Raw genomic sequence first — 12,553 nt, 5'->3', positions numbered from 1 at the left:
TCTCCGATAATTAGTGATGTTGAGCATCTTTTCATGTGCCTCTCTGCCATCTGTAGGTCTTCTTTGGAGAAACGTCTATTTAGATCTTCTGCCCATTTTTTGATTGGATTGTTTGCTTTTTTGACATAGAGCTGCATGAGCTGTTTATATATTTTGGAGATTAATCCCTTGTTGGTTGCTTTGTTTGCAAATATTTTCTCCCATTCTGTGGGTTGTCTTTTTGTTTTGTTTATAGTTTCCTTTGCTGTGCAGAAGCTTTCATGTTTAATTAGATCCCATTTGTTTATTTTTGTTTTTATTTTCATTACTCTAGGAGCTTTTTGTGTACTTTTAAATTAGGTATGAGGTTGTTGCCCTTCACAAGAAGCATAAGAAATACTAATAGGTACTGTATGTTTGTAAGGGGTAGGTGCTGAAAGGATCAGGGAAGAAATCAGGGTCTTTTTTTGTTTATTTGATTTGCCCAGTGAATTCCTGAAGGGAAAGCAGTTAGAAAGGAGAAAGAAGATAAAGCCTAGTAGAGAGTCTGCTTTACCCAACCTTTGCTTTGCAGTTTTAATTAAACCTCCTGTTTCTAAGAAGGAATAACCTTTGTTACTGAATCCTCAGGACTGTAGAACAGAGTCCACCATTGTTTTACTTATCCCCTGGGGATAGACTTCAAGATATAGTGAAATCTAGAGAAGTACCATCTCCAACCCCACCCTTTCCAAATCCTCTGGAGTGATAGGGTGGGGTGGGGTGGGCCTGTCTTAAAACATGGTATAAATAGTCTTACAGGGAAAAGTGCTATGTGATGAGAAAAGTTTTTATTCGTGAAAAGTATAGATTCTGGTGAATTTATGGGGAGGTTGGATAGAGGGAGGAAAGAATTTAAGGTCCAGAGTTAAAATGTTTTGTTGATTCTGTGTGTCAAATACATTGTAAGAAGCTTTGTGTGCAGTATCTAATTAAAGTCTCATAACCCATGTAACAGATGAGGAAAATGGAGCTAGCTCAAACAAACACAGTATTCTAGGAGTAAGGGCTTGGATCCAGTATTCTCTGATTATCAAGAATGCACTACCCTCCACATGCCTCACTTAGAATGCTCCAGCATTTGGGAAATAATTACTGAAAGTGGACAAAGGGACACTTCCAAAATAAAATTAAGATCTGGAGACTTTTAAAATAAATGGATTTTGTTCATATAGTAGTATTGGAATAATTTTAAGGACTACTTAGAGTTGCAATACAATTTCCAGATACCCCCTTAGTATAATTACTAAGTTTGGAGATCAAACTAAAAGATTTAAGAGAAGTATCACAGTCTGTTTTAAAACCAAATATCCACCCCAGCCATTTTGTGTGTGTGTGTGTGTGTGTGTGTGTCCTATCCAAGTAAGTGGGATAGGAGGAAGTGGGTACTTTTCAATTTGAGTTCTTCGTGGGAAATACAATTTGCAGTTTATATTGTTTTAGGGAAGAGAGTGACTGGCGAAAAAGCTTTTTATTAAGTTACATAGGTATGTATATTGTTTTTCCTTCTCTGAACTGTAACAGGATTTCCGGGATGCGGTAGCCCATGCTTCCAGGCAACTTGGGAAACCAGTGATTGAGGACCGGATCCTAAATCAGATCCTATACTACTTGCCTCAGCTGTACGAGCTCAATCGGGATCTCCTGAAGGAACTGGAGGAAAGAATGTTGAACTGGTAAAAATGGACTGACCAGCTTTCCCAGTTTCCAAGTTTAGATGAGGCCATAAGGGCCCTGCGTATGACAGAGGCATTGTTCCTGACATTGTGTTTTTTCAGTATATTGAGTTTTCTTGGCAGTTACCTGTGGCTTGATCACTTCGGATGGCCAGAATTCTCTGTTGCACCTAGCTCGGTACTCTAAATTTTTAAATTCTTTGGTAATGTTGCCTCAAAAGCAGGAAGGGCCCATTGTCAGCCAATTTAACTTTCTATAGGTGACCTTTATAATCAGGATTTTTGAAATTGGGAGACTTTAGTTGATGTATTCACATTGGAAACATTTTTAAATGTCTCATCTATCTTTTTGGAGCTTCAAGCCAGGAAACGGCATTTTGGAAAGGAGGGCATTCACCGAGATAATAGGAAGATTTGTTATTTGGTTTAGAAAATTTACACATATATGACATCATTGCAGATGTTGTAGATTTTAGAACAGGAAAAGAATACCAAAGGTTAACTGCTTTTACTGGTCTTTAGGCAGTAACAGAAACTTTGGTGACATCTTTGGAAATGTGTACAGTTTGGTCTAGGGGGATTGAATTTATTGTTGAAGTCCGTGGGGAACCCAAAATAACAACATAGTGTATCACCTACTTTCATGATAAAAATGATGAAAATTTCCCTCTAAGCTTTCTTTATACATAATCCAGGAAAATACCTCTGCCTGTTTTGCAGATATCTTGCTTCTGCATGTTGGGAAGATATGCTAAATAGTGATTAATAATTAGCTGCATCCTAAGTATAAAATTACACAGAGTTTAAGGGCTGAGGAATGATTAAAAGCTATTTTTTAAAAGCATGATAAAATAAAACATAATTTAAAAGTGTTTTCCTGTCCATGCTTTATCATTACTCTTATAAAAAGTTATCTTAAAAGTTCATCTGAATTTTCTGAACAGTCTCTGGCTATGCAGAAGCATGAGATGGTGAAAGCAGGGAGACCAGTCAGAGGACTGGCAGAGTCCAGGCAAGATGTAATTAATGGTAGCAATAATGGAAATGGGAAAGAGTGGGCATTTGGGGATATTTCTTACAAGAAGAGGAAAAAAAAGGTAAGTTGATGGCTTGGAAATGGGGCTCTGCTCATCATTGGATATGTTTTGGATACCGTAATGACTCTTTTTCTGTTTTTGTCTATCTCTTCTCTATCCTTAGGACGGAACAACAAAGAATTGCTGATATCTTTGTAAAGAAGGGACCATATCTAAAAATGTATTCCACATATATCAAGGAATTTGATAAGAATATAGCTTTGTTGGATGAGCAGTACAAGAAAAACCCAGGTTTTGCTGCTGTTGTTAGAGAATTTGAGGTATTTTTGCTACCGTCCTCTGTTTTGCTACCATTTCTCTGTTTTGAAACTGAAAATATTAGTGAATTGCAGTTACAGCAAACTAGAAAAGTTTTAGTAGTATTAAGATATGGCTGATTTCTAATTTGTACGGTAATTAAACTTTAAAATCACTTGTCGTCTTTTCTTCCCTCTTTTCCTTTCTTCTGAAGTCTTCATGCTATTGATATTAAGAATGGAAGTGTGGTACATACAGCTATGGCAACTGGTAATTGACCCAGGTTTTCATCAGTGTCCAGTGAGTTGTTCTGTTGCCTTGGCAGCAAAAGAAAACGTGACGGAGAAAGTTAGCTGTCTAATATCTAATGATGCTTGCATGATCGATGCTTTTTTTTTTTTTTTGCGGTACGCGGGCCTCTCACGGTTGTGGCTTATCCCGTTGCGGAGCACAGGCTCTGGACGCGCAGGCTCAGCGGCCATGGCTCATGGGCCCAGCCGCGCCACGGCATGTGGGATCTTCCCAGACCAGGGCACGAACCCGTGTCCCCTGCATCGGCAGGCGGACTCTCAACCACTGCGCCACCAGAGAAGCCCTTTTTTTTTTTTTAAAGCTTATGTCTCATTACTTCTCATTTCTTTTTTCTTTTTTTAAAATAAATGTATTTATTTATTTTTATTTTTGGCTGTATTGGGTCCTCTTTGCTATGCGCGAGCTTTCTCTAGTTGCGGCGAGTGGGGGCTACTCTTAGTTACGGTGTGCAGGCTTCTCTTGTTACTGGGTATGGGCTCTAGGCACGCGGGCTTCAGTAGTTGTGGCACATGGCCTCAGTAGTTGTGTCACACGGGCTTAGCTGTTCCGCGGCATGTGGGATCTTCCTGGACCAGGGCTCGAACCCATGTCCCCCTCATTGGTAGGCGGATTCTTAACCACTGTGCCACCAGGGGAGTCCCTCGATGTTTTCTTAACATGCATTGTCATTATACTTTCATAATTATTCTATATACCAGACCCTGGATGTACATATTTAGAAAAAGATAGAACCATCATATTTGAAAAAACTCTTTCCTTCCCACTTGAGCTGTGTAAGAACACCAGGACATCTTAGAAGGCAGGGACATTTTCACTTGGCCATTTTGATGTCACCCCACAGTAAATACCTTTATTGGAGATAGGAGGAGAGGCTCAGCAATGGGCACTAGTATCTGTTGTACATACTAAGAAAAAAACTTTCGGCAGAATCAAATGTCCTTGTGGTCAAGTCGAAAGGGTTCCAGAATCAAATGTTCCCATATACAGTGTAATTTGGGGGCTGTGTTTTGTAGCCATTCATCTGAGAAAGTTTACATTCTTCAGGCTTATAAGACGAGGTTTGCTTAGCAAGGCTGCTTTTCATGTTGTCCTTAATTTCTGCATTCTCCCCAGCACCAACTGTTGTTATTATGAGTATATTGATGATAGGCTCTGATGGTTATTTGAATCCAGTTCCCAGTAGTTTTATTTCTGCCACCTTATTTTGGGGGCCAGGCATTTCCTTCTTGGTTGTTGGGTTGGTGTGTGTTCATGAATACATTGGTAGATGCTTTTCTAAGTGGTAGCTGCTGCCTCTGATTGGCCTACAACTCAGACTGCAGCCTCCACCCTCCATCTTCTGCAAGAGGGCTGTGAATTTCCCAATGAGTCAGTGATTTCAGAGATGTATCCACAAGAGGGTGTAGACTCCATGGTGAGTGGTTCTGGTTCCCACTCAGCATAGGAGCTGTGCCTTGAAGGGAGCTTCTCCACGAATCCCAGAGTTGCTGGCTATTTAAAGTTCGGCTTTCTGAGCACTTGGATCTGGGTCCCTTGCTTCTTAGGAAAATGCGTGTGTTTACTTTGGATGCCTTTTCCTTTCAGATGAGCCCACGCTGTGCTAATCTGGCCCTCAAGCACTACCTGCTCAAGCCGGTTCAGAGGATCCCCCAGTACAGGCTGCTGCTAACAGGTGGGCTTCTCTGGCAGATTACCAACCAAGCAACTCCTGTCATTCTTAGGAAACCCTGCCTTTCCTAAGAACACCTCTCTTTTTCTATCCGGCAGCCTATTTTCCTAACACATGAATTTATACATTGCTGGCAGCCTCACGTAGACATTGCCGGCACTGAACTTCTTTAGTTCTTTGGTCATCCATGTGCATTCTCTGCTCTAGGCATTCATATGTGTTAATTCCTTTTGCTCAGAACTTCTTTTACGGTCTCAGCCCCACAATGCTGTGTCGTTTTACCTGGTTAATATTATTAATTCCAAGAAGGTACTTTCCCAGCCACTCAAGAATGAGGTTTAGAGGGTCACTCCCACACATTTGTATATCAACTACCGTGGCCCTCTAGTTACTTACTTCAAAGGGTTGTTATAAGGATTGATTGATGAGCTATGTGCTTAGAATAGTGCCTTGGTCATAGTAAGTTCTAAATAAGTATTAGCTGCTATTATTAGTAGTATCCATATCCTTATCATCATGATTGTCATTATGTCTGGTCATTGTATCTCCTACTGGAGCTTCAGGATTACAGGACTGTGTGTCTAGTTTACCACTGTAATAGTTAAAAAAAGAAAAAGAAAGCTATGATTTGAGTGAAGGCACACACTGTGCTCAGGACTTTATATTCATTGGGTCTTTAAGTCTTCACCATAGCTATGCATATATCACAATATTATTTACATAGATGAAATAACAGGCTTATAGCGATTGAGTGGTCTGGCATCATGAAAAGCGAGTATAGTCTCAGTACCAAGCATAGTGTCCAACACATACTACTACTAGGTCCTCTGTGGTATTTGCCGAGATGGATTGGATATGCAGTGACTTAATATACATATATAATGTGCATTAAGAACTATGTCAAGGACTTCCCTGGTGGTCCAGTGGTTAAGACTTTGCACTTCCAATGCAGGGGGCACAGGTTTGATCCCTGGTTGGGGGACTAAGATCCTGCAGGCTGCACGGCATGGCCTAAATAAATAAATGGATAGCTAGATAGATGGTGCACGGCATGGCCAAAATAAATAAATAAATAAATAGATAGATAGATAGATAAGTATCTAGATAAATAAATAAAGAATTGAAGAATTGTGTCCAAATGCACAAGAATATTCAAATGCCACTACCACTCTAAATTCAATCAGTTGTAATTTTATGTAAATAGATTTTGAGGTACTTGGTTCCTATTAGTGTTCTTAAGCAATGGCACCCCTGCTTTAATCCTTAATCACTTTCTCTTAAGCCAAGAGCTATACTGAATGAGGTAGGTGAATTCTGGAAGCCTTCATACCTTCCAGGCTTGCCTAGTGAACTGCTGATGCGGAAGGCCTGCCTTTCAGCCCCAGGACTGGCTACCCTAGGTATTTCTACTTAATTTGAATTTCTAACTGTGAATTAGGCACTAGATTTCTCTCTGGAATGACATAGGCAAACCACATAATTTGAGGATATCCTGTCCATCTGTACTTTCTTTCCTCTGCATTTGGCAGAGATTTAGACTACACAGGGCAAAAGGAAGTGCCCATGCATGTGTTGTGTTTTTGCTAGATAAATTCAGTGCTGTATCATAAATGAGCTATTGAATGGCTTAGGCTATTTCTACAGCTATCGAATTAAGTACTGTTTTTAGTGGCAAAAGACTATGGTTTCAAACGAGAGAAGGATGGAGCAAGGTTCTGAAATTTTCATGTAAAAATATTTTTTTTCCCACACTGTGACTGATCTAAGTAAAAGAGTTACACATGTGTTTAATGTAGGTTTCATCCTGAGTTTGATTTTAATTGATTAATGGTACAATAGCAATGGCAAGTTTTAAAAATTCTCTTTAAGAGAACAGATTTCATTTGTTTTATAACCAACATGATGTGAGCTTGGGGTTAGTTTTGAGCTTTGTCTTCTTTAATCTCAAAACCCTCCCCACCCTTAACTTGGAAAATCTCCATTATTTAAATGATGTACCATACTTTATATATAGCAGACCCTTAGTGGATTTATTTGTTCAGGGTTACAAAGTCAGGACTAAAGTTAAAGAAAGAACATAGACTTTGTAAAGCAATAACTGACGATTCATTCTATGCCTTTTCTTCCATTGATTCAAATTCTTCCCTTCCTCCACCTGACCTGAAGTCCACCATTACCTCCAAAGCCATCTCTGATTACTCCAGTTCTCCTTAACCCTTTGTATTGGTGCAGTGTGACTTAGTAAATATTTATTTGATGCCTTGTGAATTTGCTAATATTTATATGACTTGAATGTTGATTCCTAATTTTTTTTTGCGGTATGCGGGCCTCTCACTGTTGTGGCCTCTCCCGTTGCGGAGCACAGGCCCCGGACGCGCAGGCTCAGCTGCCATGGCTCACGGGCCCAGCCGCTCCGCGACATGTGGGATCTTCCCGGACTGGGGCACGAACCTGTGTCCCCTGCATTGGCAGGCGGACTCTCAACCACTGCGCCACCAGGGAAGCCCTGATTCCTTAATTTGATTATAAACTCTTTGAGGTCAAGGAGTGAGTCTTTTAATTAATAATTTAGTGCACCCCAGTATATCTGGGTCCCTTTGGGATAGCTTGGAAGCTGTTTAGGAAATAATTCTGGTTGGTTTTAAGCTACATTTAAAACATCCCTTTAACCCGAATATCTGTAGCTTAATTAAAGGACAACATTGAGAGAGAGAATTTCAGAGAGTCTCTCCTCCAGAGAGGTGAAGTGTCTTGCCCCAGCAACACAAATAGTGTCTATTAGTTGAAGCACCTGTGGTCATATAATCCTAAGGACATATGGGGGTTGGTACCAAAAGTTTGTTTTATATGTTTTTTGTTTTTTTGTGTGTGTGTGTGGTATGCGGGCCTCTCACTGCTGTGCCCTCTCCCATTGCGGAGCACAGGCTCCAGACACACAGGCCCAGCGGCCACGGCTCACGGGCCCAGCCGCTCCGCGTGGCATGTGGGATCCTCCCAGACCGGGACATGAACCCATGTCCCCTGCATCGGCAGGCGGACTCTCAACCGCTGCGTCACCAGGGAAGCCCTTTTATACGTATTTTTATTTAAAACTCTTATTTTCCAATACTCCTTTTTGTTGTGTTCTGATTTCTCTATACTCTGCAAGATATTTCTACTTTTGTTATCAAAGTGCCCTTATCTACGCACTTAGATTTTTAGAAGTTGGATTTTAAGTCTCAGGTTTGCATCTGTTCAAACATGTGAATTAACTCTGGATCCTCATCTTTGGATAAACAAGCTCAATGATTTAATCCTTCATACAACCTTGTGAGGGAAGTCTTGATACTTTTATTTCCATTTTAGAATTTGGAATAATTCCAGGGACAGAGTATACAGGAACAGAGAGAAAGAGTGAGATTATTTCAGGCAACTCCTGACAACTTCGATTTATTGAGTTTCAGGCAGAGAAAGGAATTCCTACCTGGCTTGATATAAGTAGGTTTGTGCCCACCTTGGCTTCTTGGGAAGGGAAGATTGAGAAATGTAGGGATGAAGTACAGATAAGGTAAGATAGTTTCTTTTGGAGTCCTTTAGAGAAAGGTAAGTGGAAATCCCCAGATACAGCAGTCCTGCCCCTACTGTTCAAACAAGCATCCTATTGTCTGCAGTATTTTCTTCAGGACCTAATATGAGTTTCTAGTGGGTATTTTACTTAGGCTATTTCTTCCTTCGTTGTAGTAAAAAATTTCCAACTGAATTCTTGGTAATATTTTTTTAAGCTCAGCTCAAAATAGGATCAAAGAAAATGTGTATGTTGCATAATGAAATGCTTAAGATTAGAATTGTTTTTTTTTTAAGTAGTAAAGAAAGTGATTTACTTAATTTCAGCAGGAAAAACTTGTAAATTTTACCTTTATTTTGGCCACCTAAAGAGCAGTGGATCTGGCCAGATCTTTCAATCTGTGTGGGGCCCACATCCTATGTGAAGTTAGGACAAAGGGGGATCTTGAGGCAGTAGTGAGGGAGCAATTTTTAAAAAGTGAACAGATGCTGCTAAAGGAGCAGCATTAATTTTTTACCACTGCTTATTTCCTTCCTCCTCATCAGTTCAGGGTAGAGTCTATCTTTTTTTATCCTAACTCAGTGTCTGCATAGATTCTGGCACATAACAGGGACTCGGTAAACTGAAAGGCTTAGGGAAGTAAACGTTGTTCCTTTTTATGAGGTTGAGAATCCCTATGCAGTGATGCCTGTGAACATTTGATGGATGGATGGATTGAAAAATTGCTTTTAAGAGTAAAAACACTCTTCCAGTTACCCAGAAACAAAACTGTGGAAAGGACTAAAATGCTTCTCTTTCCTCCATCATAAGATCTGCTGACTAGTTTTCCTCTGCTTCTGCTTCCTGCCCTTTCCATTTCCCTTGTTATGCTCCAGGCCAGGCCTTTCTAAACTCACGCCAAGTTGTGGCAATATCTTCCTATTGGTCATGCTCCCTTTATCACGCCCGCTTCCAAGAAGACCATAGAAAAAACACACTCTTCCCATGTCTCCACTTTGCTCTCACACTACCATGCTCAACACTTCTGACACCAGATATATAGGTTTTTTCCCACACCAAGCGACTCTCTTCAACACCAGCTATGTGTCCTATAATTCAATTCAATTCTGACACTGTCTACCTGGAGATAGTGGGCTCAGTTCCACAAGCCTGACCCTTCCAAACTTCAGATGCCATTCGCAAGTCCCAGGCTGAAACCTATATTTCTGACCGACCGACTGTAAATCTCGGTTCCCATGGCTTTCTCCTTGGGTTTGAAAGTTTGCTAGAATGGCTCACAGAACTCAGGGGAACACCTGTTTATGTTTACTAGTTTATTATAAAAGGGTATGCTAAAAGATAAAAATGAACTTCATATGGAAGAGATACATAGGGCAAGGTATGGGGGGTGGAACTCCCATGCCCTCTCTGGGCACACCAGCTCCCTAGAATCTCACCGAACCCTGTATTCTGGGGGTTTTATAGAGGATTCATCACGTAAGCATGACCCATCACTAACTCCACTTCTAGCACCTCTCCCCTTCCTGGAGGATGGAGAGTAGGGCTGAAAGTTTTAAGCTTTTAATCATGGCTTGGTCTTTGTGGTGACCAGTCCCCATCTAGGAGCCGACCAAGAGTCACCTCATTATAACAAAGGACACTACTGTCACTTAGGAAATTCCAAGGCGACTTTGTGTCAGAACTAGGGTCAAAGACCAGATATTAGAACAAAAGATGCACCTACTGCCCTTTTTTTTAAATGAATTTTTGCTATGATATATTTTAATAAATTTATTTATTTATTTATTTTTGGCTACATTGGGTCTTTGTTGCAGTGCATGGGCTTCTCATTGCGGTGGGTTCTCTTGTTGCGGAGCACGGGCTCTAGGCATGTGGGCTTCAGTAGTTGTGGCACGCAGGCTTCAGTAGTTGTGGCTCGTGGGCTCTAGAGTGCAGGTTCAGTAGCTGTGGCACACAGGCTTAGTTGCTCTGCAGCATGTGGGATCTTCCCGGACCAGGGCTCGAACCCATGTCCCCTGCATTGGCAGGCAGATTCTTAACCTCTGCGCCACCAGGGGAGTCCCACTCCTAGTGCTCTTATCTCTCAGAAAATTACAAAGATTTGGGGAGCTCTGTGCAAGGAACCGGGGCCAGAGACCCTACAGTTGGCCCTTGATATCAGCAGATTCGGAACCTATGGATAGGGAGGGCTGACTGTACTATACCACTTTATATAAGGGAATTGAGCATCCACAGATCCTGGTATCTGAGAGGAGTGCTGGAACTAATCCCCCGCAGATACCAAGGGATAACTCTGTATATGTTTTCTATCATTTCACAGATATACTTTTGTGTGTGTGTGTGTGGTACGCGGGCCTCTCACTGTTGTGGCCTCTCCTGTTGCGGAGCACAGGCTCCGGACGCGCAGGCTCAGCGGCCATGGCTCACGGGCTTAGTTTCTCCCCCTGACCGGGGCACGAACCCGTGTCCCCTGCATCGGCAGGCGGACTCTCAACCACTGCGCCACCAGGGAAAGCCACAGATATACTTTTATTCTGCTTATTAGGAAAGTTGAAAACCTGCTTATCCTACCATAATGATGGATACATGTCATTACACATTTATCCAAACCCACAGAATGTACAACACCAAGAATGAACTCTAATGTAAACTGTGGATTGTGGATGATCATGATGTGTCAGTGTAGGTTCATCCATTGTAACAAATGGACCACCCTGATGGGTTATGTTGATGACGGGGGAGGCTGTGCATTTGTGGGGGCAGGAGATGTATGGGAAGTCTTCATACCTTCCCCTCAATTTTGCTATAAATGTAAAACTGCTCTGAAAAGTTAAATCTTACTTTAGAAAAAAAAATGATTTATCCACAGTATAAAGACCACAATTATAAACCTGTTCTATATAACCAAAGAATTGCCCAAACCTTATTTTCCTTTGTTCTAGCTGCATTCATTTTCTTACCCTCTCCTGAAACCTGACTTTCAAGGCCAGATTCTCACCTCCATTAATCAATCACCTACTCATTCAACCAGTATTGATACAGGCTGGCGCTGAGCTGGGCACCTGTATACACTGGCAGACAGCACAGTGGTGGTCCCTGCCCTTATGGAGCTTACAGTCCTACTCTTTGGGGCCACACCCAACCCCTCAGGGTCCCTCCCAGCTCTTCCTCTTCTCAGTTCCTAAAATTTATATTGATCTGGTCACCTTTTTTTTTTTTTTTTTTTAAGTTTAACCCATTTCTTTTCCTCCAGGTCTTTTTTTTTTTTTTTTTTAATATTTATTTACTTATTTTATTTTTGGCTGCATTGGGTCTTCGTTGCTGCACGCAGGCTTTCTCTAGTTGCGGTGAGCGGGGGGGGCTGCTCTTCATTGCGGTGCACGGGCTTCTCCTTGCGGGGGCTTTTCTTGTTGCAGAGCACGGGTTCTGGGCACGCGGACTTCAGTAGTTGTGGCACGCGGGCTCAGTAGTTGTGGCTCACGGGCTCTAGAGCTCAGGCTCAGTAGTCGTGGCGCACAGGCTTAGTTGCTCCACGACATGTGGGATCTTCCTGGAGCAGGGCTCGAACCCGAGTCTCCTGCATTATCAGGCGGATTTTCAACAACTGCACCACCAGGGAAGTCCCTGGTATTTTTTTAAATTAATTAATTCATTTATTTATTTATTTGGTTGCACCAGGTCTTAGTTGCAGCACACAGGCTCCTTAGTTGCAGCTCGTGGGCTCCTTAGTTGTGGCAGGCGGGCTCCTTAGTTGCGGCATGCAAACTCTTAGTTGCAGCATGCATGTGGGATATAGTTCCCTGGCCAGGGCTCGAACCCAGGCCCCCTGCATTGGGAACACGTAGTCTTATCCACTGTGCCACCAGGGAAGTTCCTGGTCACTTGTTTGAGTGAGAATATTCTGAGGATTTATTTTTGTAGGGGTCACTTTTTTTTTTTTTTGAAGGGATCTTTTGTGCCTATAAAAAATATGTTACATATTATAAAAAAACAAAGTCCC

The 12,553-nt window shown here is 41.7% G+C and overlaps 1 protein-coding gene across 2 annotated transcripts in view; it reads left to right on the top strand.

The window, feature by feature from the left end:
• The window catches only part of FGD6 (FYVE, RhoGEF and PH domain containing 6), a 108,899-nt gene that overhangs the window by 62,283 nt on the left and 34,063 nt on the right, over positions 1-12,553 (top strand). For both annotated transcript variants that reach the window (XM_082850163.1, XM_082850162.1), the window contains exons 6-8: positions 1,543-1,694; positions 2,895-3,051; positions 4,925-5,012. In XM_082850163.1, coding sequence (XP_082706289.1) covers positions 1,543-1,694; positions 2,895-3,051; positions 4,925-5,012 — 397 coding nt within the window. The remainder of the gene's footprint in view (positions 1-1,542; positions 1,695-2,894; positions 3,052-4,924; positions 5,013-12,553) is intronic.

The sequence above is a fragment of the Leucopleurus acutus genome, assembly GCF_964270905.1.
Source record: "Leucopleurus acutus genome assembly, chromosome: 11".
Lineage (NCBI taxonomy): Eukaryota > Metazoa > Chordata > Mammalia > Artiodactyla > Delphinidae > Leucopleurus > Leucopleurus acutus.
The sequence above is the reverse complement of the archived record's forward strand: the minus strand, read 5'-3'. Positions and strand labels throughout refer to the sequence as shown.